We start from the raw sequence: 23,568 nt of genomic DNA, 5'->3' as shown, positions 1-23,568 counted from the left end.
TAAAATGAAGGGGAAATGAGCAACACGGCAGGAAACCAAACAATTATTGAAGAACAGGTTAGGAAACTCATTAAACATAAGACTCCACAGAGCAGAGAGAACATACAGATTGTCAAGCTAGGGAGACACAAGGAAGCCTCTAGGAGATGCTGACATAACTGAACTTACGTACATATTTCAGTAACTTTCAATGCTGTGCTCACTTAATATATATAGTTCAGCTTAGTTTCATGCACAACAGTGTAACCCAGAAAGGTAGCAGGAATTATTAAGATATCATTCGTTTTTTCTTAAAGGTTCTCAAGAGAGCCATGCTTCGTAATTTCACTGTAACTTGTTGGTTCTATATATTTCCTAAAACCTGACATAAACATAGCTCCTTATCATTATATATGACTACAGCGTAAGAACTGTTAATGATAGGAACTTCTCTAAGACACAGTAAGGCCGTTTGATCCAAGGACATTGATAGCAGTGGTTGTTCACTAACTCAGAAGTACAAAAGCACATGGGCGCAGTAGAGAGCGGAGGATCCCTGTGCTCTGAGAGTCGTGACAAAGCATGCTCTACAGACAGTGGAACTGAGGAGATGACGAAGAGCGCACTCTCTGAAGATGATCTGAGTGTGAGCACAAGCGGCCTAATCAAACACGCGCCCGTCCTTACTGCCATCCTTGTGTCAGTCAGGGTTACCATCACAACCTGAGAACACTACCCCAACTAAGTGACTTAGAAAGATCAAAGCTAGAAGCAGAGTGAGTAGTGAGAAATTTAGCTGATGCACGCTGATTATAATAGTCCACATAAAAATATCATTAAAAAAAAAAATCAATGATTAGTTTTAAGCTTAATATAAATTTAAGTTCTTCAATAGATTTTACATACCTGTGTAATTGCTCATCTTTATAGTTTCTTAGATTTACATTTGGCCACTAGAAAAACACAATATATTATATAATGTATATCTGACAATTCGTAAGCATATAACTATAACAAATAACAGTAATAAAATGAAGGCAATTTGGAAATCTCCAGGAATTACTCTATCATACCTTAAGAATGGTCCCAATCAGATTCCAGTTCCATTCAAGATTCTCTTTATGTTGAAGGACTTGGCTGTCTCTAAGGTTTATTAAAAGAGCTTCCTCTGTATCCTAAAATCACCAGACAGCAGTAAGAAGGACAATTAGGCAGTTTATGCTACATCAGGAAACTAATTTCTAATTTTAAAAATAAAAAAAAAAAAAAAAAAAAAGGAGGGGTGTGTGTAGTATTTATAGTTAGATCATCAAAGATCCTCAAAGCTTATTTTCAAAAGGTTAATAAGACAACAACTGGGGCCTGAGATGGCTCAGTTAGTGAAGCACTTGCCTTACAAGCATGAGGACCTAGGTTCAAGCCCCGGAACCTACACATGCTGAGACTGGCGACACACTTGCTACCCCAGCATTGTGGAAGAGATGTAGGGAGAGTGCTGGAGCTGGGCCCAGCCTATGGGGTGAGGTTTTGTTAGTAAGAGACCCTGTCTTGAAAACAAAAATGAAAAACTCAAGATGTATGGTCTCTGAGGAACAGCACAATGCTGTTCTCTTGCCCTCATATGCATTCGTACACATCCACACAAACTGCAATGCATTCTACCCTCACATACACATAAACGTAGTTCAAGGATTCCTAGTCATGGTAAAACTAGTTGTTTGAAAACCAATCTGCTTGCAAAAACCTGAAAATCCAGACAATCGACTTGCTGAGAATTAGGAAGCTAATTAAAATTGTGTCCATTTTTCATGTCAGTACCTTAAGAACAAATATATCTTTCTGAACTCGAAGATACTGATCCCGCTTGTGGTGAGTTGCGATTGCTTTCTGAATGATGTGATCTAAATGAAGGCTGTAGGGCTTAGGTCCTCGCTTCTTCATCTCATGGAAGCGGTTTAAACAGTTCAGGGCTGCACTGGCTCGCCTGACGAGGAAAGAAAAGTCCACGCTGTGGCAGGGCTAGCATCCTTCCAAGCAGTGGCTGCTAAGTTACTTAAGCTTACATTAACAACAACAGAGATTACCAAGCGATTTTGAGTGGAGCGTGGGAGCATCATGACAATAAGTCAGCACTGCTGATTTATATAAGAAAGCCCATTGTGGGGTCATACTTCCACATACTAATTCTTTCTTCCAAGGTGGTAGGCCCATTCTGTATATGGGCTTTAAGAATTCCTAATGGAGCACTGTCGAGATGGGTCAGTGGGATCACTTGCACGAGGGGTACCTGGGTTTGGAACCCTAGTACTCACAAAATGCAGGCACTACACCTGCAGCCTCAGGGGAAGACTACCAATTCTCAAGTCCCAAGGATCACTGGCTACTCAGCCGGCCTAGCCTGAAGGGCGAGGTGAGCTCCTGCTTCAGGGAGAGACCCTGTCTCATAAAGTGAGGTGAAATTAATACAAGGAGACAGCTGACTTCAACCTCTGACTGCTACATAGATGGCCAGCGTGACTCCCTGTCCCCTCCACATACTCAACAGGTATAGACAAGTATTTAAGTCAAGAACCCAGTTTCCTTACTAAAGCTGAAAAGCTTTGTTTCTCACATGTAACTCTTTATTCTACTTGAAACTGATTTTTGTTTATATGAAGTTGCAAAAACCATTTTACTGTCCATCAATATAATCCATGATCCTTGTATTAACGGAATTGTCTCTATCTTCTGCACTGATTGATAATCCTAATTAGAATCTTTTAAAGTTATTTAATTATGTATTTGCTACATGCAGAAGTATAGTTTTCAAGAACTTGGCAGCAACTAAGTCTCAGCTTTAGAACTTGTGTTAAGTAGAGTCTAAAACCCCTAGGATACAGTCAGACTGGTGAGTATAGAATCTGTCAGTAAAGACAACTTAGGGAGCTAAAGAAAAAAAATTTAAGACTATTACTATTTCAGTTCTTTTAACCACAATTTTTAATCTTAATGATCCCTGAGACTTGTGACCTTAATATAATAGAGTTTAAAACTACCACCAGGTTTTGAGAAAGCCTTTACCTCAATCATGGAACTACTAAGATAAAACTTCTATATTATACTATAAGCTTCTTGTTAGAACCATGATGGTCTGCTAATTCCTCAGTTAAACAATGTCTCTAGTCTATTTATTGGAAAATTTAAAATGAATTGTTATTTATTGATAGTTAGGCCCATCTGTAAATATACTAAAGTTAATTAAACTTTTGAAGACTGTTAATTTTAAACAAATGTTCACAGTTCCCAAGAGGTACCGAAATGCATTTTGCTTACAGGGGGAAACATATATAACTTTTCCCAGATCATAAAGGCAAACAAATTAAAACCACAACAGAAAAACTTTCTATTTCAGTCATACAGTAAAAGCCTTGTTAAGAAACATGAAAGGAAAAATGTCAATCTACCACTTACTAACACTTTATAGCCGCAAATACAAATTATTACTATTTTGAGAATTCCAACTTCTCCTTCTTGGAGTTCCCAAAGGGAACTGCCAAACACAACCTATCAACTCCTTGTTTTCTCTCCCACTTAAAGGCAAGGCCATCGAGGCAGACATGAAGCATACCGAGCACACGTTGCTGAGGCTCTGATACTTACAGCCTCTTTTCCTTGGGAATATCGAAGGATGCAGCCATGTTCATGAGGGTTGGCAAGCAGTGCAGATGGTGGCTATGTGAGTGAGGCAGGATGGTGTTTGCCTACAGGGAACATGAGACTTCAGAGACAAATACAGTATGCAGACATAATACAGTATGCAAGACCAATAAAACCCAAGACTTTTCATGAAAACAATCATTTCTGCCCACACATACTTCTAATTCTTAATCACATCAAATTTCAATAAGAATGAGATAGCTCTGCAGGATAGATATCTGCCACTAAATATGAGGACCTGAATTTTATCCCAGGATCCACATGGCTGAAAGAGAGAGAACCAACTCCTGCAAAGTTGCCTTCTGACCCTCAATGCACCATGGCACAATTGTACACATACACACAACATACAAACGTACACAGACACATCACACTATAAAATATTTTAAAGAAGACTAAAAATTAATAAAGCTACTGACTATCATATATCTGTTATTATTAAATATGGCTTCTAAAAGTTGCCAATCTCATTTCTCAAATAATCTGGAGAATTATGTAGCAAAACACTGTATTTGAGGAAAGTACAGAGGCTGTGCTGTATCTACCTCAGAACACGTTGGTCCCATGTAGCAGCAATCCTTAAATAGAAACATTATTTCCTGGTGCCAGAAAAAATTTAACTACCCAACCAACTTTCTACTGATAAGTACATTTATTAAATGTAAAGAAGGAGAAGATATAATAAAAAGCATTGAATTAATATTGTTATCCTTTAATCCAGCCTGCTTTTATCTTTCATGAGAATCACAGAATTCTGGGGCTCACAGAAAAAGATTAATTTTCTATCAAAAGAGTCCTCATATACAGGCAATGAATACCAGGGTTTTAGAGGACGTGGCATCTGAGAACCAACACACAGCCCGTCTGACCTGAGTCTGCAGTACTGCAGTGTTTCTACCAACAGGGTCACTGAGATCAGAGCAAGCTCAGCTGCCGTGTAGGGAGAGGAGATGGGAAGAGAGGAGGAAACACACTTGTTTGGTACTGGTTTCTGAGATGGTGTCTGTTAAGCAGCCCTGGCTACTCTAACATTCACTATGGAGACCAAGCTGGCCTTGAACTCAGAGATCCTCTTGCCTTTGCTTCCTTAGATTAAGATCAAAAGTATACTATCATGCCCAGCCAGAAACACTTAAGAGCGGGGCAGGGGTGGGGCAGTGTTAATTCTTGACAATAGAAGTAAGCCACTGATGTGTATGAAAAAAATGTGTCAAAAAAACAATCACTTCAATGTCAAAGGCCAACTGTTTCTAATTGTTAGTTCATAAAATCATGTAGTTACCTGAGTTACCAGAGTCTCACTCTGTGACCCTAACCTATTAATTTATGGAAATAACTGACACTCAAGAAAAACAATTATATTTAGAACTTTTTCAAAAAAAAAAAATCAACATTCAGTATTTTGTATTTTTTACACGTTACATTTATAAAACCAGTTAATATTAAAATTTTAAATCTACCAGGAATAGGTACTAAAGGCTTTGGCAATATTATTCATTTATTCTATGAGCTATCAGAAGTAACACCATTCATTTAACCTGATTTATCATTTAAGATTCTACAAGTCCAACCACAAGGCAGAAGTCACTGCACTCACCATATGCAGGAGCTCTCCTAAAAGGATGGTGGCCCTCACTGAGATGTGGTCGTCACTGTTGGTTATCACTTCGACCAAGCCCTAGGAGGCAAGAAGGGAGCACCAGTGTTGCCCGGCAGAGCAGGTCAACACATTTCTGCATCAGACCTGGCCTGCACTCCTACGAAGTTTTTAAATGAACAATGTAAGATAAAGGTTTGTAAGTGTTACCTCCAAAAGTCCATTACGAATAAATGCAGAGAGTATCAGAGCCAAGTAATTGTCCATGAGGTCTGGCCTGGAATCAAAAGCACAGCGACAGTTTAGATGCTTCCCTAACAGAAAAGCAGTGGGGTAGGAAGTGGCAGTCCCTGTTCTCACTAAGGTCTACCTGGATCTAGCACGATGGGGAAGAATAGTTTTTGCCTCAGCTGCCACAAAGCCATCTGAAAGCCTCCAACTGTCCTGGAATCTTCCTGGATCTAGAAGAATTAAAATGAGGTTGTTAGCAGATCAGGCAATACTGAAACAGACAAGCACGGGACTATCAGCTATCCAGGCTACAAAAACTTCAAAGTGGTTTTAAAATAACACTTGGGGAGAGCTGGAGATTGTGTCATGACTGGCACAGGGGTAGCAACCTGGGCTTGTCAAGAGGTATGTGCCTGTGACAGCAGCATTAGGAAGTGTGCATACCTGTACACGCACATGCAACACACACACAGCTGTTTATGGGAAGGTACACACTTGTAACTTCCTTCATTTGGAGACTTAGGCAACTTATGAATTAGACAATTCTCTAATCACCAGAAAGAAAGGCAACTGTTCATATTTGTATTTAGTAAGCTATTTGCATCAAGTCACATGGAAATGTAAGCGGCAGACCCCAGTGCCCTTCAGAACCTACCTACACTGAGCAGGGCTTCTATGAACTCGTCTGTCACAACAGGCAGAGGGAGACGAAAAATATCATAGAGCACTTCGAGCAGACCTCGCTGGAACAACAAATACAGTCCACTTATTTCTACAGAAAAAGCCCTTATTGACTTTTAAAAGATCATGTTTACAGAATAACAAAATAACAGGAACATATACCTAAGGGATAATTACTAAATATTTAACATATATGTCATTTAATTTTTTACTCTTTCCTTATCACCACTGTACAAATTTGAAAACAGATTTCAGTTCTTTCCATGTATAGGCATAGAGGTCAGCTGATGGCCAGAGGGTTGGCTCAGTGGTAAACTTGCCTTGGACATTCCAGGGTTTGATTCCCAAAACATCAAAAATTGGAAAAAAAAAAAAAAAAAAGATGAACAGAATTGCTCCTCTGACCCTTGACCAGAGCTCTGTGAGTTATCAGCAAACCCTCCCGCTTCCATGCACACCCAGCCAATGCTTTCTAACAGGTTTTCCTCCTACAGGTACAGTTCACTTAAAGAAAAAACTAGGGGCTGGAGAGATGGCTCAGTGGTTAAGAGCACTGACTGCTCTTCTGAAGGTCCTGAGTTCAAATCCCAGCAACCACATGGTGGCTCACAACCATCCGTAATGAGATCTGACGCCCTCTTCTGGTGCATCTGAGGACAGCTACAGTGTACTTAGATATAATAATAAATAAATCTTTTAAAAAAAAGATTTAAAAAAATTTTTAAAAAAAAAAAAGAGAAAAAACTAGAAGGCAAAATGGAGAAACGAAATTAAAAACATTTAAGGGAAAATATAGCTTAAAAGCTAATATATGTTTTCTCCACATTCAATTTGGTTTAGCTATTTAATATAAATTTACTAATTATAATTTAGAAATATTGCTAATAAATCAACACCTAAGAGTTTTAGTGAAAAATCACCATCTTCAAGATAAAAGCATGGTAACGTGGTATCAAAAGTATATAAATTACAAAGCATGACTAAGTAAACATAGTATCTATTTTTTTTGGTAAACATATTTCTATGCTTTACTCTTATACAATAAGAATACCCTTCTACTTTACTTGCATTGTTTTAATAAACTATAATTAATTTATATTTTAACTTGTTTTAATAAAACTGCCACTTGTAACAGTATTTTAAATGATTTATATATTACTCTGAAATATTCATGTACTGAAAAATGCTCTAAACTAAAGATTGCCAACTTGAAGATCAACTTCATCTAAAATGATTTCTAAAGAACCTGTGTGCATGTACAGTGTAGATGAGTAAGTAGAGCCGAGGAGATGCTATGACGCGTGCTGGAGCCTGGCCTGAGTCCTGGGGCAGAGCAGGAGATACCCTTACTAAGGAGCCTCTCTCCAGCCTCTAATGTCACGTTTAAAGGTCTAGGCATGTAAGAGTTATAGTAACTGTTACCTACCCTTATTTCCATATTCGGTATGCAAAGTACTCCAATTAGAGACTGTATCCCAGAATTTCCAGGTTTACATAAATTAATAATACCTGTAGAGGATAAAAATTTAAAAATTAAACTAAGAAAGAACTTCTACAATAATGTGTCATAATATAAAAATCTGTGATTTTTTTTTCCAAGTTAAATTATACTATTTGGTTATTATACTTGGTATCATATAAGTAATAGATACCAAGTATTCTCAGAATTTTCCTAACTGGAAATTGACATTATTCTTATCACCTAAATTTCTTATTAATTTCTACTTCATATGTAGAAACTGATGAACACAGAGGTGGCTATAAATAAATGTTTCTCTGGGAGTAAGAACATGAGAGAAAAAAGAACAATATTTTCCCTGTCTAATACTCCTTTAAGCTACAGAGAAAACCTGCATGATGCTTGTCAAATTTAGTTCTAACATCTCCTAAATGTGTAAAGGGGAATAAGCAACAGATTCCAAATAAAATTCACAGATCAAAGAGTTTTAAGTTACAGATACTAAAGTTAAAGATACTAAAATTCTGTGTCACAAAAAATATGTATGTAGCAAGCACAAAATACTCAGGACCATTAACTACCATGAAATACAAGCTGCTAAGTGAGACCAGCACACTGGAATAAAAAGCCAACAGCGAACAGTGCGTACAGTGCGCATGTGCACCTCCTTTAGGACCAAAGAATGCTGCATCTGTAAGCTGCTGCATGGTACGGTAGAGAAACTTAGATGGAATGACGAAGACATAGAGGGACACACTGACATACAGACAGTAGACAGATAATAGAATCTACATAGTGAGAATACATGCTAATCACCACACAGTTTTTTAAATTCTTTGAAATGTTTTATAGTAAAATGCTAGGGAAAATGTTTTTGAAAGTCACATAGGACTCGACTCTTTCTCACCACCTCCATGACTGAGTGTCCATTATCAAACATCTTTAGAACCAGATGTGTTTCAGATTCTAATTTTTTTTCAAATTTCAGAATTCCTGCATATATTCTGTGAGATAATTCACGTGTGGGCATAATATAAGTTCATTTAGGTTTCAAATATACATTATTATATACATATCCTGGAGACTAAACTCAACGTTCTTATGTTATGAGTGCAACTAGTCCCATGAGGTCACATGTACAATCTTCTGCTCATGTCACTGCTCAAAAAGCCTCAGCTATTGTAGCATTCTGGGTTTAATATTAAGGACGATCAATTTGTAAGCCTGAGTGCATGAGTATCTATAATTTCTCAAGTTCAGCACAGTAAGCAAAATTAAGTGCTCCAGTCCTTGAAGTGCAGGTCTGCAACTTTGACATCTGACAGTAATGTGAGAAATCAGAGATTACGGTAAGAGATCTAAGTCTTACTTACCCTGTGCTAACAGAGTAAAAAAGCTGCTGACACTTGTGGAAAATCTGTGCTGCTAAAGTTATCCCTCCAGAAGTTATTTGTAATTTTAAAACGTGTTGTAGAATCAACACTGCAAACTGTATTTAATTTATAAATAGGGCCACAGAATCGAAACACTATTTAGAAAACTAATTCTGTTAGAAGAGTATTTTCAAGGTCGTAATTGAAATGCTATTATTTTTCTTAGTTCAATATAGGGTAGAAAGCATCTAACTCGTCATAGATCAACACATTAAGGAAGGCACTGGAGAAAGAGTGTGCGATGGACTTTAAAAGAGGTTGACCACAAGGAAGCATGCGGTGATGGTGAGCAGGGTCTAGAAGAAGGAAGGCTAAGTGAAGAGTAGGTGACCTTGGTGGCTAAAGCCCAGTGCAGCGTGGGTAACATAAAGATGCTCTGGCAGCAGTTAGCTGAGGAACAGTAGAGGGTACCTAGTGACAGAAAATGGCATCATCTTGGAGTAAGGGCAAAGATGGTTAAGCTGGCCAAGGCAACTGAAGTCGTGTCCATATTAAAAGAGAACGTGGGGATTTAGTGGTACACTGCTGTACACTTTCAGCTTTGGGGGAGGACCTCAGTGATCACATGGCAAGATGATGGTCCCGGAGGGAACCTGTTAAGTGAGGCATCCTAACAAATCCCCAAGCTAAAGCTGAGAGAGGGAAGACTGGCACTAGGGCACTAGCTTTCTTGCCAAACAATGCTCATGCCTCCAGAAGTGGGAACCACATAAATCCTGATTTTAAAATGAATCGCCTACTTTTTGGTATTTTGTTTTGACAACAGAAAATGAATGAAAACAAGTATGAGAGCTGTTATGTTTACTCTTAGGTCCACAACCTCAGTTGTCCATGAAGGTGAAATAGGTAGAGCAGGGCTCTCACTGGGGCACAAGCGAGCAGAGGAAGCACACTGGAGACATGCTAGCTGAAGCCTACTGACTGGGATAAATATTTGTGTGGAAAAGGTATCTGTAAGGTGGGAAGGTAAGGACACAGCAGGGAATGTTCCTTTCTAAGCTCTCTGTAGTAATATTATGAAACTCCATAGAAAAATGAAGCATGTATAATCTTTATACTAAAGAAATCTGGTGACCTGGAGACAGGGCTCGAGAGTAGAGGTCTTGCTCATCATGCATAAAGCCCTGGGTTCAGAACAAACAAACTGTAAAAACAAATAATAAAGAAGTTTGAGACTCCTAACACCCTGCTTAACTTAATAATTATGATATTACTATACCATTTTTAAGTAATACATACAACCCCCTCACTTTTTAATTTTTAATTTTTTGCCCTTTACTTTGGGAGCCTCAGGAAAAGAGACCGATAATGCTGGATTTTCTTAAAATGTTCAGGTAATCATTTTAGCACAGTGAGTTGAAAATGTAATGAGTATATATTAATACAGAACGCAGGATACAGAATGCAGTATCCTACTAACTATAAATTTTCTGTCTTTTATTTTGTATAAATCTCTGTGAACCATACATTTAAAACTAGTCATATTTAAATTAGATGCTACAACAATTAAACATTTGAAAAACTAAGTAAAGTTTTAGTTTTTTATGTCACTAAGCAATACACAGAACATACCTGCCCATGAGCGGAATGTCGCAATGATTCCCATTTTACTGGCTAGAAATCGTGCTTCTCTGTCTTCTCTGTTGCAAGGTGTGGGTGGGCAGTCATTAAAGACACAAAATTTAGACTGAATAAGTTTTTGCTGCTAATGTACCAAAGAAAACTCTATCATTAAAGTTAACTATTTACATTTGAAATCAAAACAAGATGTTCTGAAAAAGACCAGGTCTACTCTAAAGCCATTACTCAACTTTTAGTATAAACTGGTCTTCAGTTTTAAGGTGTGGTGGTAGTGCACACCTCCGATCTCAGTACCCAGGAGACAAGAGCGTTGCTGTGGGTTCTGGGTCAGGCTAGACTACACAGCAGCTGTCTGGCTAGTCAGGGATAACATGGTAAGGCAAAAAATAAATACATGACTAAAAATGAAATCCACAGCATGGATTACAATTAAGTCATAAATCTTCATCTTTCTGAAAACTTATTCTTAGATGTGTTTCAAATAGGCCCCCGAGCTGAGTCAGCTCAATAAGCATCACACAGCAAAGACACCACATAACCAAGGAGCTAAGGAAGCTAGGGTCAATGCCGGCTTTCAGAACAAGAGGAGTCCAGGAATGAATTGGTTTGCGTCACAAATTCACTTTTAAGTTTCTCAATGCTTTCCTTTAATCTGTGCTATGTAACTGAGAGACGTACAACAGAGACATGAACAAGGACATGCCCTGGCTCTGTAACAATCAGTGCTTACTGGGAACACAGACACCCCACGTCCCAGCAGATATGCAGGGCACTTACTTGAGCTGTCCTTCAGCTGTATCTGGACTGTGTCTGTAGTGGAAATCAGTATAGGGTGCTAAAATTCGCTAATTAGAAAAGGAAAGAGAAACACAAAGAATTTTTATTATAAAAAGCATTCTTTCTTTAGCACAAAATTAATTCCATTTCTCTGCATCTTTAAGTGGATTAACCACTTAAGACATTTGTTCTTCAAATTCATTTTTAAAAATGTAACATGATTTTAAGTACAAACTGTGTTTCAATTCATTAACTAAGGTATAATGTACATCTAAAACAAGACAGACATAGGCATAAAGGTACTTCTGGATTGGGTTGGCAGTCATCTTCCTTCAGTGTTCATTATGGTGCCTACCAAACACACCTTGATTCCATTTCTTCTGCTGAGAAATCAGCTGTCAGTCTGTTGTTTCTGAAAGCAGTTTATCTTTCTGTCAGTTTCTTCTCAAGTTGCTTGTAAGAGTTTAAGTCATCTGGGGCTAGTAATCCTACAATGGAGTGCCTGACAACTTATTTACTTTTATGTTCTTACAAAATGTAGTTAAATCTAGAAACAACATTTTAGTTGTTCTGGACTTTGCTTCTGCCTCCTTTCCAGGACTTAAGCTGCTGCCTTCTGCCTTCCATGTACGGTGTCCTGTGTGCCCCTTACCCAAAACGTGATTTACTCTGGTTATTTTTATTGACCCTTTAGATTTCCTATTGAAATCTCCTTGTCCACAATGAGATTTTAATTTTATAGAATTCTGAATTCTAGATATTTATTTTTTCACATTTTTGATTAATTTTGTATAGGTTATGATAAAATTCTTCATATTTTCACCCAGAACAAATTAGCTGTGGTTTACCTGAAGTCTTTTTTTTTTCTATGTAGATTATTCCCTAAGCAACACATCAAAAGGATCATCCAATGTGATCAAGTAGGCTTTATCCCAGAAATGCTGGGATAGGTCAACATATGAAAGTCTGTCTATGTGATACACTATATAAACAAACCAAAAGGAAAAAAAAAAAAGCACATAATAAAAGTCTTTGACTACATCCAACACCCCTTCCTGATCTAAGAAAAACATTTTCCCTTTGAGTTTTCAGTAACATGATCATATCTTTGTGCACGAATAGAAATCATATGCATGCGCATTTCTACATTGGGGGTTGACTTGTCTGTGCAAGCACTGCCCACGTTACTTCCCAAGACAGTCTCAATGAACCAGGCCAGAGATACCAGGGTTCCTCTATCTCTGTGTCTCTGCATGCTTGGCCATACCCGGCTTGTCTATGTGGATGTTGGCGATGCCAGTTCAGGTCCTTGTGCTTGAACCAAGCACTTTACACACTGAGCCAACTAGCCAGGCCATGACTAGAAATTTCTGACTGAATGTCCAAAACAGTCATTTTATTTTAAAAAATTACTTGATGTTATCTTCCATCTGAGGTGGTTAATTTTCTTTTCTATGCAGATAAATGAAAGCAGCTACTCATTCAATCCCAATGATGTTGTTAAATAGAAGTTATACCCTGGGCTGGAAAGATGGCTCAGCGGTTAAGAGCACTGACTGCTCTTCCAGAGGTCCAGAGTTCAATTCCCAGCAACCACATGGTGGCTCACAACCATCCCTAATGAGATCTGACGCCCTCTTCTGGAGTGTCTGAAAACAATTACAGTGTACTTACATTAAATAAATAAATAAATAAATAAATCTTAAAAAAAAAAAAAAAGAAGTTATACCCTAATCTAGTAATATTGAGTATGCTTGTCTGTTCTGTATCCTAGCATGCTCTCCCAGTATTTTCAATATAACTTAGGTGATTTTCTTCCTCCTTACCAGCCAGAATGAGATTTTTAAAAAGGTTTCTTTTTAGTACTTTTAGTTATGTGTATGGAAATACATGCACGTGAGTGCAGGTGTACACAGAGACCAGACGAGGCAGGTCTCCCTGAAGCTAGTTAGTGGGGACTGTGAGAGGTCTGACATGGGCAGGTGCTAGGACTCTGACTGCGGCCCTCTAAGAGCAGAGACTGGTCTTACCCACTGAACCACTCTTCTGCTCCCAAGTAGATTCCTTTTTTTTTCTTCTTTGAATTAAAGACAAGTTCTCACTATGTAGCCTTGGTTGATGTGGGATTCACTATGTAGACCAGTTTTGAACTCAAGAGAGATCTGCCTGCCTCTGATTCCCAAGTGCCACAATTATAAGGATGCACCATGCCAAGAATTTTCCAGAATGTATTTATATGTTTAAATTGAGACCTTTTACCCATTTAAACAACTTTAAGAATTTGGTAAATATTAAGAACAAGAGATTAATTACAAATTTGTTATTTTAGTATTCTACATTCACCAAAAGTTCTTGATTTTTCTAATATCACAGGAAAAGCTTACTGAATATCTTCTTCAACATACCACAAATTATCCTGCAAACGGTAAGCAATTACATATAACAGTATAAACTCACTCCTAGTGAGTACCAGGGTAAACTAAACATCGAGACACAAAACGTTAAGTTAGTCGCACACCTATTTTTAACAAAAGGAAGGTGATGTCAAGGGCACTATGAATAGTTCTTTATAGAAAATGAAACATATTGCTTTAGAATGAAAACAAAATAGATTTGATGTAATAAAGACTGCATTCTCTAATTGATTCCACAATGAAGACATGGGGATGAAGACAGAAGACAGTGATAAACAGCCAGGGAAGCCAGATTTATTAAGTGTGAAGAATTACACCACACATTTTATGTAGACTAGAATACTGGGAAATGCATATAACTAAATATAAGCTTATATAGTTGCCAAGTACTTCAGCTACTATTTTTAAGATTTGTGATTTAGAACATTTAACTTTTGAAATAATTCTTTTAAGTTTGAAAACCATGACCTTCATTTTCCCTATTAAAAATCTAAGTCAAGAGAAGACCTGCTGCCTAACGCTATAAAGCTAGCCAGGCCATACTAGGATAAACTCACTCCCTCTCTAGCACAGTAGGCTGGTGTTCTCCCCACTGAGTTATGTGCACATCAGCCAAACAGAACTTATACAGCCTGAAGTTTACCATCTCAGGTTCTGTTCCACTGGGTGACATATTCCTGAGGGAGAATGGTGTTTATGGTTGTATGCACATAATATAGCAGTTCGTTTAGAAATCTACCATAATCTTTGCAGGTTATTTTCATTTCCATAAAGGGATGCTAGTCTGCTTTATAATGTATAGGAAGAGTCTATACACTTACCTTCTTCACTTATAAAGTATTCAATTTTAATATTATTCTATTTAATAAATTAAAGCATTCTATAAAATATCAATACTGGCATAGGACTCTAAAGAATACATTTAAAAATTACTGAGAGACTACTGTGCTTATTACATTTGTTAGTAATAACAGTCTGAAGAAAGCTTTACCATCTGCAATGTTCTTAAAAAATAGTCCTAATGCCAAGATTGTTGGCTCTGCCTATCATTCAACCTGTGTGGCCGGCTGACCTAGGAGCCTACAATCTGGAGACCAGCCCAGAACATTGCAAGACCGCATCACAGAGGGGAAAAAAGAAAAAGAAATCTTAATATGATCACAACTACTACAGTTAAAGCTCCTTCCCTAAAACCCTTACTACTTTAACTATAAAACACTCTACCTGAATTAGTGTACAAATTTTATGTGACATACTTTTAAAATAATGTGTGCCAAATATCAAAGTGTATTGTTTTTTCATTGTTAATTTTTTATTATTAATCTACTATATATGTAAGTGTGTGGTATTGGTGTAGATGCAGACATGCCATGGTGTGCATGTGGAAACTGAAGGACACCTTTCGGGGCCTCTGTTCTCTCCCACCGTATACCTGAGGCAGAAGTCTTCTGTTTCTGCCCGAGGTGCCGATAAGAGCTCTCAGCCAACTCTTATGCTTTTCCAGGAATGCTGAGACCACAGAATTGAACGACACCCAGCTTTTATGAGGGTCTCAGAATCAAACTCAGGTTGTCAGGTACAGTAAGGGCTTTACTCTCTGAACCATCTCTTCAGCCCCCAAAATGGTTCTTGAGAAAACTTCTGTATTGCTTATGAATAAACAGAACCCATTTAGCTGAAGGTAAACAATATTAACAGTGCACTTCCTACATAGGTGCATGTCTTAGTGCAATCTTACTCATCCTTGAGTTGGCTCAGGAAACTTGTTAGGGCTAATACAAAATGAATGATTTTGTATGTTGCTGAAATATTCTTGAGAATAACATTTTTAACACATTCCTAATCAAATAACTATAATAAAGAAGGGAATAAACCAATCTAGCATAGGTTAGACAATAAATGTAGCACCTGAGTCTACCATTTCAAAATTTCAAAGCAAAGTTTTGTATATAAACTTATATTTTAGGGCTAGAGAGATGGCTCTAACATTAAAAGCATTGGCTGCTCTTCCAGAAGATCAAAGTTCGATTCCCAGCACCCACATGAGAACTTACAACCGTCTGTAATGCCAGTTCTTGGTGTTCCGACGCCCTCTTCTAGCCTCTGTGGGGACTGTACATATATGGTGCACAGACATACATGAAGGCTAAACACCCATACACATTAAGTAAACATAACTATTTTTAATTTATATTTTATATTTTATATTAGAAGCATACTAAAAGGTGCCTACCTCTAATTCTACATCAGCTCGCACATACTGCCGGGTCTTTGGATGATTAAGAAGGTGCAAAATTGTAGTAATGAGAGCCTCATTTATTCGACTTAACTGGCAATCAATCACATTTTTCAGTATGGTGTTTAGTCCTCCTCGAAGGGCTACCACCTCTGGGTTCTGAAGTGCTAAAATGAAAGAAAGACTAATTATATTCACAGTCCTATGTATTTAACTCTTTTACTTATGTCTTAGTTTCCTTTTAGATTTGAAAACTTTCTAATTAACTACATTTACAAAAGATATCAGGTTCCTACTGATTTAATGTCTTTATTTAATTTAGAATCATTTAATATCTTTCCCCAAGCTTGACTCTTAAAATATCTTTGAGCAATAGTTTACTGAATATTTTTCTTCAGTTTCAGAGTTCATTTTACTATGGAGACATTAGTACCATAGGCTTTTTTCAAATACTTTATGGAACTTGTCGTTTTTAATCTTGATTTAAACAGTATGTATCATTTATTTTCATAAAAATAACACACATGCATGTAAGCAAAACACACACACACACACACACACACACACAGGAGAATATTCAATCTTTTTTTTTTTTTAAAGATTTATTTATTTATTATATGTAAGTACACTGTAGCCGTCTTCAGACACTCCAGAAGAGGGAGTCAGATCTTGTTATGGATGGTTATGAGCCACCATGTGGTTGACTGGGACTTGAACTCCAGACCTTTGGAAGAGCAGTCCGGTGCTCTTATCCATCTCACCAGCCCCGAGAATATTCAATCTTAAGATGAAAAACTCCTCTCTTTATCTTCCTTTAAAGACCAGGACTGCCCCTGCATGTAGTCTGTGCTTTTTGCTGTGGGATTTCTGTTATGAACAGGGCCTGGAAGTCAGCACAGAGCTCAGGCAGGCCTCTCATGCACCATTCCGTCTGTCCAGAGTGCTAGGATCTCAGCTGTCTAGCACCTCGCCTGGCATGTGTGCATTTTAATGACTTAAGTTCTATTTATATCACTCTATCATGAAGTTTTTATTGAGATAAATGACATTATTGAGCTAGCAATCTCAATTTTCTTCCATAACTACTTTATGAATTACCCCAGCACATTTCTCAGGTTGGTTTTTATACTGTGCTTTTGGTGAGACAGGGCTGCTGCACTTGCAAGCTGCCTTTGACAACTGGTCTCTTACCGGCTCTGTCTCCAAGGCTGAGGTGACAGCTACGTGCTTGTTACTATGCCCATCTTTCCTTTTTACTCCTAATGATTTGCCAATGTGTTTTTAAAGTAGAATATGCAACTTTTTAAAAAGTTTTTCTCTTAAAAATAAAGAATGATAGTTTTTATTTTTCTTTCCAAAAATGTTTCTTCCATCATGCTTATTCTCCAGAATGACTTCAGAATTGGGTTTTCTCCCGTGTTCTGAAATGCAGCAGAGTTGCACAGCACCGCAGTGCACAGATCTCAACAACACAGGTCAGGAATCTCTCGATCCCCATCTCCCCCTCCGCTGTAGTCACTGAGCCCATTCTGTATGCTGGGTCACCTGTATCTTCCTGAAACTCCATTTGACTTACTAAAAAGTACCCCCCCACACCCACACACACTTATGTATTCTGATTATTAATGCTGAGATGTATCAGATCTGAATTCTCACCATCCCACAGTAGTAATCATGTGAGTCATCTCACTTGATCCTGTTTTCTCTGCATATCTTTATAGTGACATCTAGCTGCTTTCTAATTCTTGAACTTCATGACTTCACAAAGACTGCTGTTCCAAAACATAAGGTACAAAGTGATGGAGGAAGACACAGAGTGTCAACCTCTGGTCTTCACACGCATGTGCACACGCGATGCACACCCATACAAAAAGGTTAACCCTGCTGACCTGACAGAAATTCTCTCCCGTTACTTTTTCTCACAAGGGTTCTCATGGTTTCTTCTGTTGTAGCTGGTTACTTTTAAGATTAGCCCCATCTATGTTTTCAGTGGCACTTTATAACTATTATATTACTTTACATACATTACATGTATAGCTGTTGACATTTTTCTACTTATCTAACTATATTTCTGGACAGGGTTGTGCTGGCCAGCCTCTCAGGGCCACCGCTGCCTCAGTATCTGCAGTCACTTCTGTGGCTTCTGACCTAACATGTATTTCTACTTTGGTGCAACTGGTTATCGGCATTTATTTCTAAAACCCATTTATTTCAGTGAGTCTCTAAAATATGTATTTTAAAAAAATCTTCTAGTTAAAAGAACTCCTATTAGATTTTTCTACCTTATTAAGGAATTTCTCAACTTGGAGTTTATGTATTTCAATGTTTTCTTCTGCTACCTACTATAAGTGAAGGCTGAGCAATCAGTCTTTCATCCTAACAATAAACCAATGTCACTCTGACTCCACCCTGCCGATCATAGGATCTGGCATTTCCTGTCTTTCCTATTCTGGTTCCTCACCCATTTACATTTTGCTTCACTTTATGATACGTATCAATGTAGTTTTCTAGGCATCCCATACATTGGCATATTGTAAAACTTTTATAATTTTCATAATCACATTTCTGACCTTGTTTCTATAGCAGGGCAGTCTTTAGTAGTAAAGTGGCTCTTCTCTTTTAACTTAAACTTTATAAATTTATTATCCCAAGATGAATATGATCTCTACAATGTCTACTTTTTGGTAATACCAAAAACAACCAAACAACCACACAGACAAACAACCACACAAACAAATCCCATCATTTTCTTTCTACATAAAATTATATTGCATTGATAATAAATGAGGCTAAACTTTTATAATGTAGTGACTAGCCACGTGGGTATTTGGGGAATTACTGCTTTCACTGCATTACTTTCCTCTTATTTTTTGCTTGTCTGCTCTGCGACACTCACTTGTTTAGTGCCAGATAATAAACTCTAGTTATTGAAAGCCTGACCTGAGTACTTGAGAACTGAGAATCTGCTCTCCTCTCAGTGCCACAGAAGCACGCACTCACATCTTCACTCTGTTTTCACGCTAACTTCTGATCTCTAAGAAAACAGCATTTTAGGATTTACTTTGCGCAGTCTAGACTATTATTTTTACACTATATCAAGATACCATATCATCAATCAAGGAAGGCTAGATTTTAGTAGATATTATTATTATTGTATTACACACAATCAAGTTTCATAATGAATAAATCTGAAAATTTTAAAATGACAACATAATTTCTGAATTATATGATAAATAATATCTAATATTCTATCACAATTGTACATTTTCATATTCTTTGTAGCAATAGACAGAGCATTTTCCTTTTAAAGACATTGGGGAACGTTCCGTGCACTTTATAACCTTTCTTCATGTCTGCAAGACAATTCTGACCTAGTTCACAGATGATGGCAATACAAGCCCGGACCATTCTGTCTCGTTCCTGAAGCCCATCATTTCCAACCGCAATTAATGAGTTGGCCACAGAACTAGGAAACAAGGAAGCATTCACAGTAATCATCTGTAATAGAGAAGAAACAGAAAATAATTCAGGTTTAGTATATTTTAAAACTCATTTTACTCAGAGGGAGCGAGTTAAGGGAACAACATTCTTATTTGACTCAGGCACCGATTTTTAACACTCAGCTTTGTATAAACAGCTATTATTGTAACTAGCAGGTTTTTTCTAATTATTAAAACTAGACAAGACTTGCTATCTCTAAGATTTTAAGTCCCTCCAGAACGGGAATGGCATCTTACACAGCTCCTCAGTGTCCCCAATGCTGCTCAGGGACATGAGCGTGGGGACCACACAGCAGGGCTGGTCCATCTCCATGTCTCTCATGTTACTGCCACTTGTCCTCAGCTATCAGGAAGACTGACTATCCCAGAATCTCCTGATGTGAAAAATAGTGCAGTAGACCATACAGAAACCGAGTGATGAGACTCTGGGTGAACCTCGTGTCAAAGGTCAAATTGGCAATAATACAACTGCAGTTCTGGAAACAGGTCAAGAGGGTCTACATTTGATTTAGAAAGCAGAAAGAACATAAAGCAGGTGGCAGACTACTATTTAAGACTATCTGGGAGACAACCATTTCAAAATAACACCCACGAACAGGAAAAGAGAAGGTGGTTATGTGGTTTTGTTTTGAAAGAATGAAAAGTAACCTCTCCTGGATATTACTGGAGTTAAGAACCTGCTGAAGAGTTAAACTTTGTATTCTGACACAGGATATAGATGACTAAAGACAGATAGCCAGGTAAGGTCTATGAGCACTCATCAAATATTTTAACACTTTTAGCTAAATGAAAGAGAATCCAAACAATATAGCTCTTCTTCTTAGCCTATACAGTTACTATCAAGAAAATATGCATAATACATTATATTTATTTTCTCTTAGCCTATAGTTTTCTCTTAGCCTATAAGTTTTATCTTAGCTTATAGTTATAAATAAGCTAATAAATAGATAACAAATTTTATATATGTGTATTATATGGCTATTGCTTTTTAAAGTAATAACATACCAATGATCTGCACCTCAGGAAACAATGGAATTAAAACTGTCTCTGTGTTGCTATTATTTTTAAGAGTATAGTTTTATGAAACTATATTATAAATTAAATTTTAATGTATACAAGATGGGCATGATGGCTCACAACTATAATCCTAGCATGTAGAAGGTAGCTAGAGGATCTCCAGCAGCTTAAGGCCAGCCTAGGTTAGAGAGTGAGGCCCACTACCTGCCTACCTGCCTACCTACACACACACACACACACACACACACACACACACACACACACACACACGCTGCCCCAACAGAGAGAGACAGACAGATGGAGATGGGGTTGGAGGAGACAGACTATTTACTAAATAATCCAAAAACTTGGGGGTCAACTGTTTGAATCTATTAGATACTATCTTTTATTCTGAAAGCAACATATAGGTCAACAATTATGAAGGGTCCCTAAAATATTTTTACATAGACTGTAACTATTTCATTAGTAACAAAAAAATATATTGTTTTTATAATACCTATTCTCTCTGCTTGTTTTTATTTATTCAGCATACAGTCAAGTTCTCTTGAGGTTCCTCTGTATGTGGCAGTAACAGAGAGTGACACAGAAGCAAACATAACACTCTAGCTGTCTTTATCAAGACCCACCCTTGAGAGACTTAAAAAATGTAAAACAAGAGCACTCTCCTCACTAATCTCTCTTGGAAAATATACCTTAGAAAAAAGATGTTAGGCTCATTATTTTTAGCATATAATTTATTTTAAATGCAATCTATGCTGAATATATAGCTCCAAGCTCCAAACTGTTCTACAGGAAGAAATTTTTCTTTCTTGTCATGAGTACTCATAGCATTAGGAAGAATTTATGAACAAACAAAAAATATAGGTTATTTTAAAATATAAATATGAGAAGCCAAATCATAGTTCTAAGCTAACAGTGTTCTTAAAAACAAAAGTCTCCAAGCCTCTTCACATTATCACTTTCATAGAATTTCAACCTTCTTTAAAGAAACTCATCCTTTCCTTAGTCTTTACTACAGTGAACTTGCGGACCATTACTAAACCATTAAGGTTAACTGGAAAGGAAGAAAACAAGTCAGTATACTAACTCTGCAGCCCACTATCTGAAACATGCAAAGGATTCAAAGAGAGTAAAAAGAAAAGAAGAAACAGCTAATAAATTCAATCAATAAATAATTCAATCACTGAATTTAGTGATACATGCCTGCAATTCTAGCATTAGGGAGGCTGAGGCAAGAGGATCAAGAGTTTGAGGCCATCCTGGGCTTTGTAGTGTATTTCACCCAGCTAAGCCACATAGTAAGACCCAGCTTTAAAACATCAGTATAATAATATTAGACATTTTCACATCCACACACATACACTTTATCAAAGGGAAAGATATGATACTTGTTTCAGGATGTGGCCCAACCAACTTTACTTTCTGTTTCTTTTCCTAGTTGGTCATGAGGCAATCACAACTACAACAATGAATTCTGGGGAGGAATCTCAGAAGCATTGTGAACCACCTTTAATCAAATCCTTTACTGGGCTTAAACTGTAGCATTTTATACTGTAAAGATGTCAGACCAATTGTTTATCATAAGTGCCCATGGGTTGAGACCAAACTCATCTGGAAAGCGATGAGCTCCTGTTTGTGACATCCATTTCATACTGTTAGCTAAGGAAGAGTCACACATTATAGACAGATGGAGATAGTTGGGGTCAATGAATCCATTGTCTAATAATTAAGCTGTAACTACATTTACATGTCCACTACAGACAGAAATCCCCTTCAGCACGATCATTTCCTGAGAATATTGTTCTAGCTATCCCAATCACATATACTAATTACACAAATAGTCACACTTCACATGTGTAACAGCTCTATGTACTTCATAAAATTTCATAACAAAATTAAAGTCTTTAATGAAAAGTCATTCTTTAGAAGCATGAAACATAACGCACTCATCGCCCTTCTGCCCTCACACACGGAGCGTACCTTTCTGACTAAGCGAAGAGCTTGTGTCCTCTCCACCTCGTTGCTCTGCTGAATGTCAATGCACCTGAATAACAAATAGTGCATTAGTCATTGGGAAATCCTGTGTAACAGTACCTTACAGAATATTAGATCACATTTACCCTCATAATCCAGTATAGTGTATTAAAACTGTAGTACATGCTTTTACAGTAAGAGCAAATATTTAATGTGCTCTAGTGATAAATATTACCAGAAATATGAGATAAAAATCTCAAGGGGGAAAAGGTGATACACCTATAAAGAAAGAATCACAGCATACAAATGAAGCGAAGTATCAGAGATGCGCGGGAAGACTTCTGACCTGCTAAGTCACAGCAATGTATATAAACTCTAAAGGAACCATTTCCATGTTGCCTTAGTTTGTAATTTTAATCACAGATTAAATTGTATCTAGCATGACTGTCTTATTCAATGTAAGATCCTATTTTAACCAGGCATGGTACACACCCTTGGAAGCAGAGACAGGTGGAGCTCTGAGTTTGAGACCAGCCTGGCCTACAGGGTGTTCCAGAACAGCCAGAACTACATAGTTGTGCGATTCTGTCTCAAAACAAAACAAAACAACAACACTATTTTACTAAATAACTTAAATTCAGAGTTCTCTCCAATAATATTTGATCAAGTATCACTTAGATAACATTTAATAAGATAAAATATAATAAATTTTGTTTTATGTCTTAACAAAATTACTCTACTCACAAACTATGTTATGCAGTTCCTATTTTAACCAATATTTTATAATTAGGTAAGTTACTATTCAAAGCATTTCTGGTTTATCTAAATGGAATTTAAAAATAAACAGGGAAGAGGGGGCTGGTGAGATGGCTCAGTGGTTAAGAGCACTGACTGCTCTTCCAAAGGTCCTGAGTTCAAATCCCAGCAACCACATGTTGGCTCACAACCATCCGTAATGTGATCTGGCGCCCTCTTCTGGAGTGTCTGAAGACA

General features: G+C 37.4%; 1 protein-coding gene across 1 annotated transcript in view; it reads right to left on the bottom strand.

Moving 5' to 3' along the window:
- Rictor (RPTOR independent companion of MTOR complex 2) overlaps positions 1-23,568 on the bottom strand; it is a 95,436-nt gene that overhangs the window by 26,618 nt on the left and 45,250 nt on the right. Inside the window, exons 6-19 of the mRNA XM_021208243.1 lie at positions 22,582-22,645; positions 19,456-19,582; positions 16,082-16,251; positions 11,435-11,502; positions 10,649-10,716; positions 7,611-7,693; positions 6,159-6,246; positions 5,643-5,733; positions 5,483-5,549; positions 5,273-5,353; positions 3,619-3,719; positions 1,798-1,963; positions 1,053-1,154; positions 886-932 (exon numbers count right to left, since the gene is read on the bottom strand). Coding sequence (XP_021063902.1) covers positions 886-932; positions 1,053-1,154; positions 1,798-1,963; positions 3,619-3,719; positions 5,273-5,353; positions 5,483-5,549; positions 5,643-5,733; positions 6,159-6,246; positions 7,611-7,693; positions 10,649-10,716; positions 11,435-11,502; positions 16,082-16,251; positions 19,456-19,582; positions 22,582-22,645 — 1,323 coding nt within the window. The remainder of the gene's footprint in view (positions 1-885; positions 933-1,052; positions 1,155-1,797; positions 1,964-3,618; positions 3,720-5,272; positions 5,354-5,482; positions 5,550-5,642; positions 5,734-6,158; positions 6,247-7,610; positions 7,694-10,648; positions 10,717-11,434; positions 11,503-16,081; positions 16,252-19,455; positions 19,583-22,581; positions 22,646-23,568) is intronic.

This window comes from Mus pahari, chromosome 11 (assembly GCF_900095145.1).
Source record: "Mus pahari chromosome 11, PAHARI_EIJ_v1.1, whole genome shotgun sequence".
Classification (NCBI taxonomy): Eukaryota; Metazoa; Chordata; class Mammalia; order Rodentia; family Muridae; genus Mus; species Mus pahari.
The sequence above is the reverse complement of the archived record's forward strand: the minus strand, read 5'-3'. Positions and strand labels throughout refer to the sequence as shown.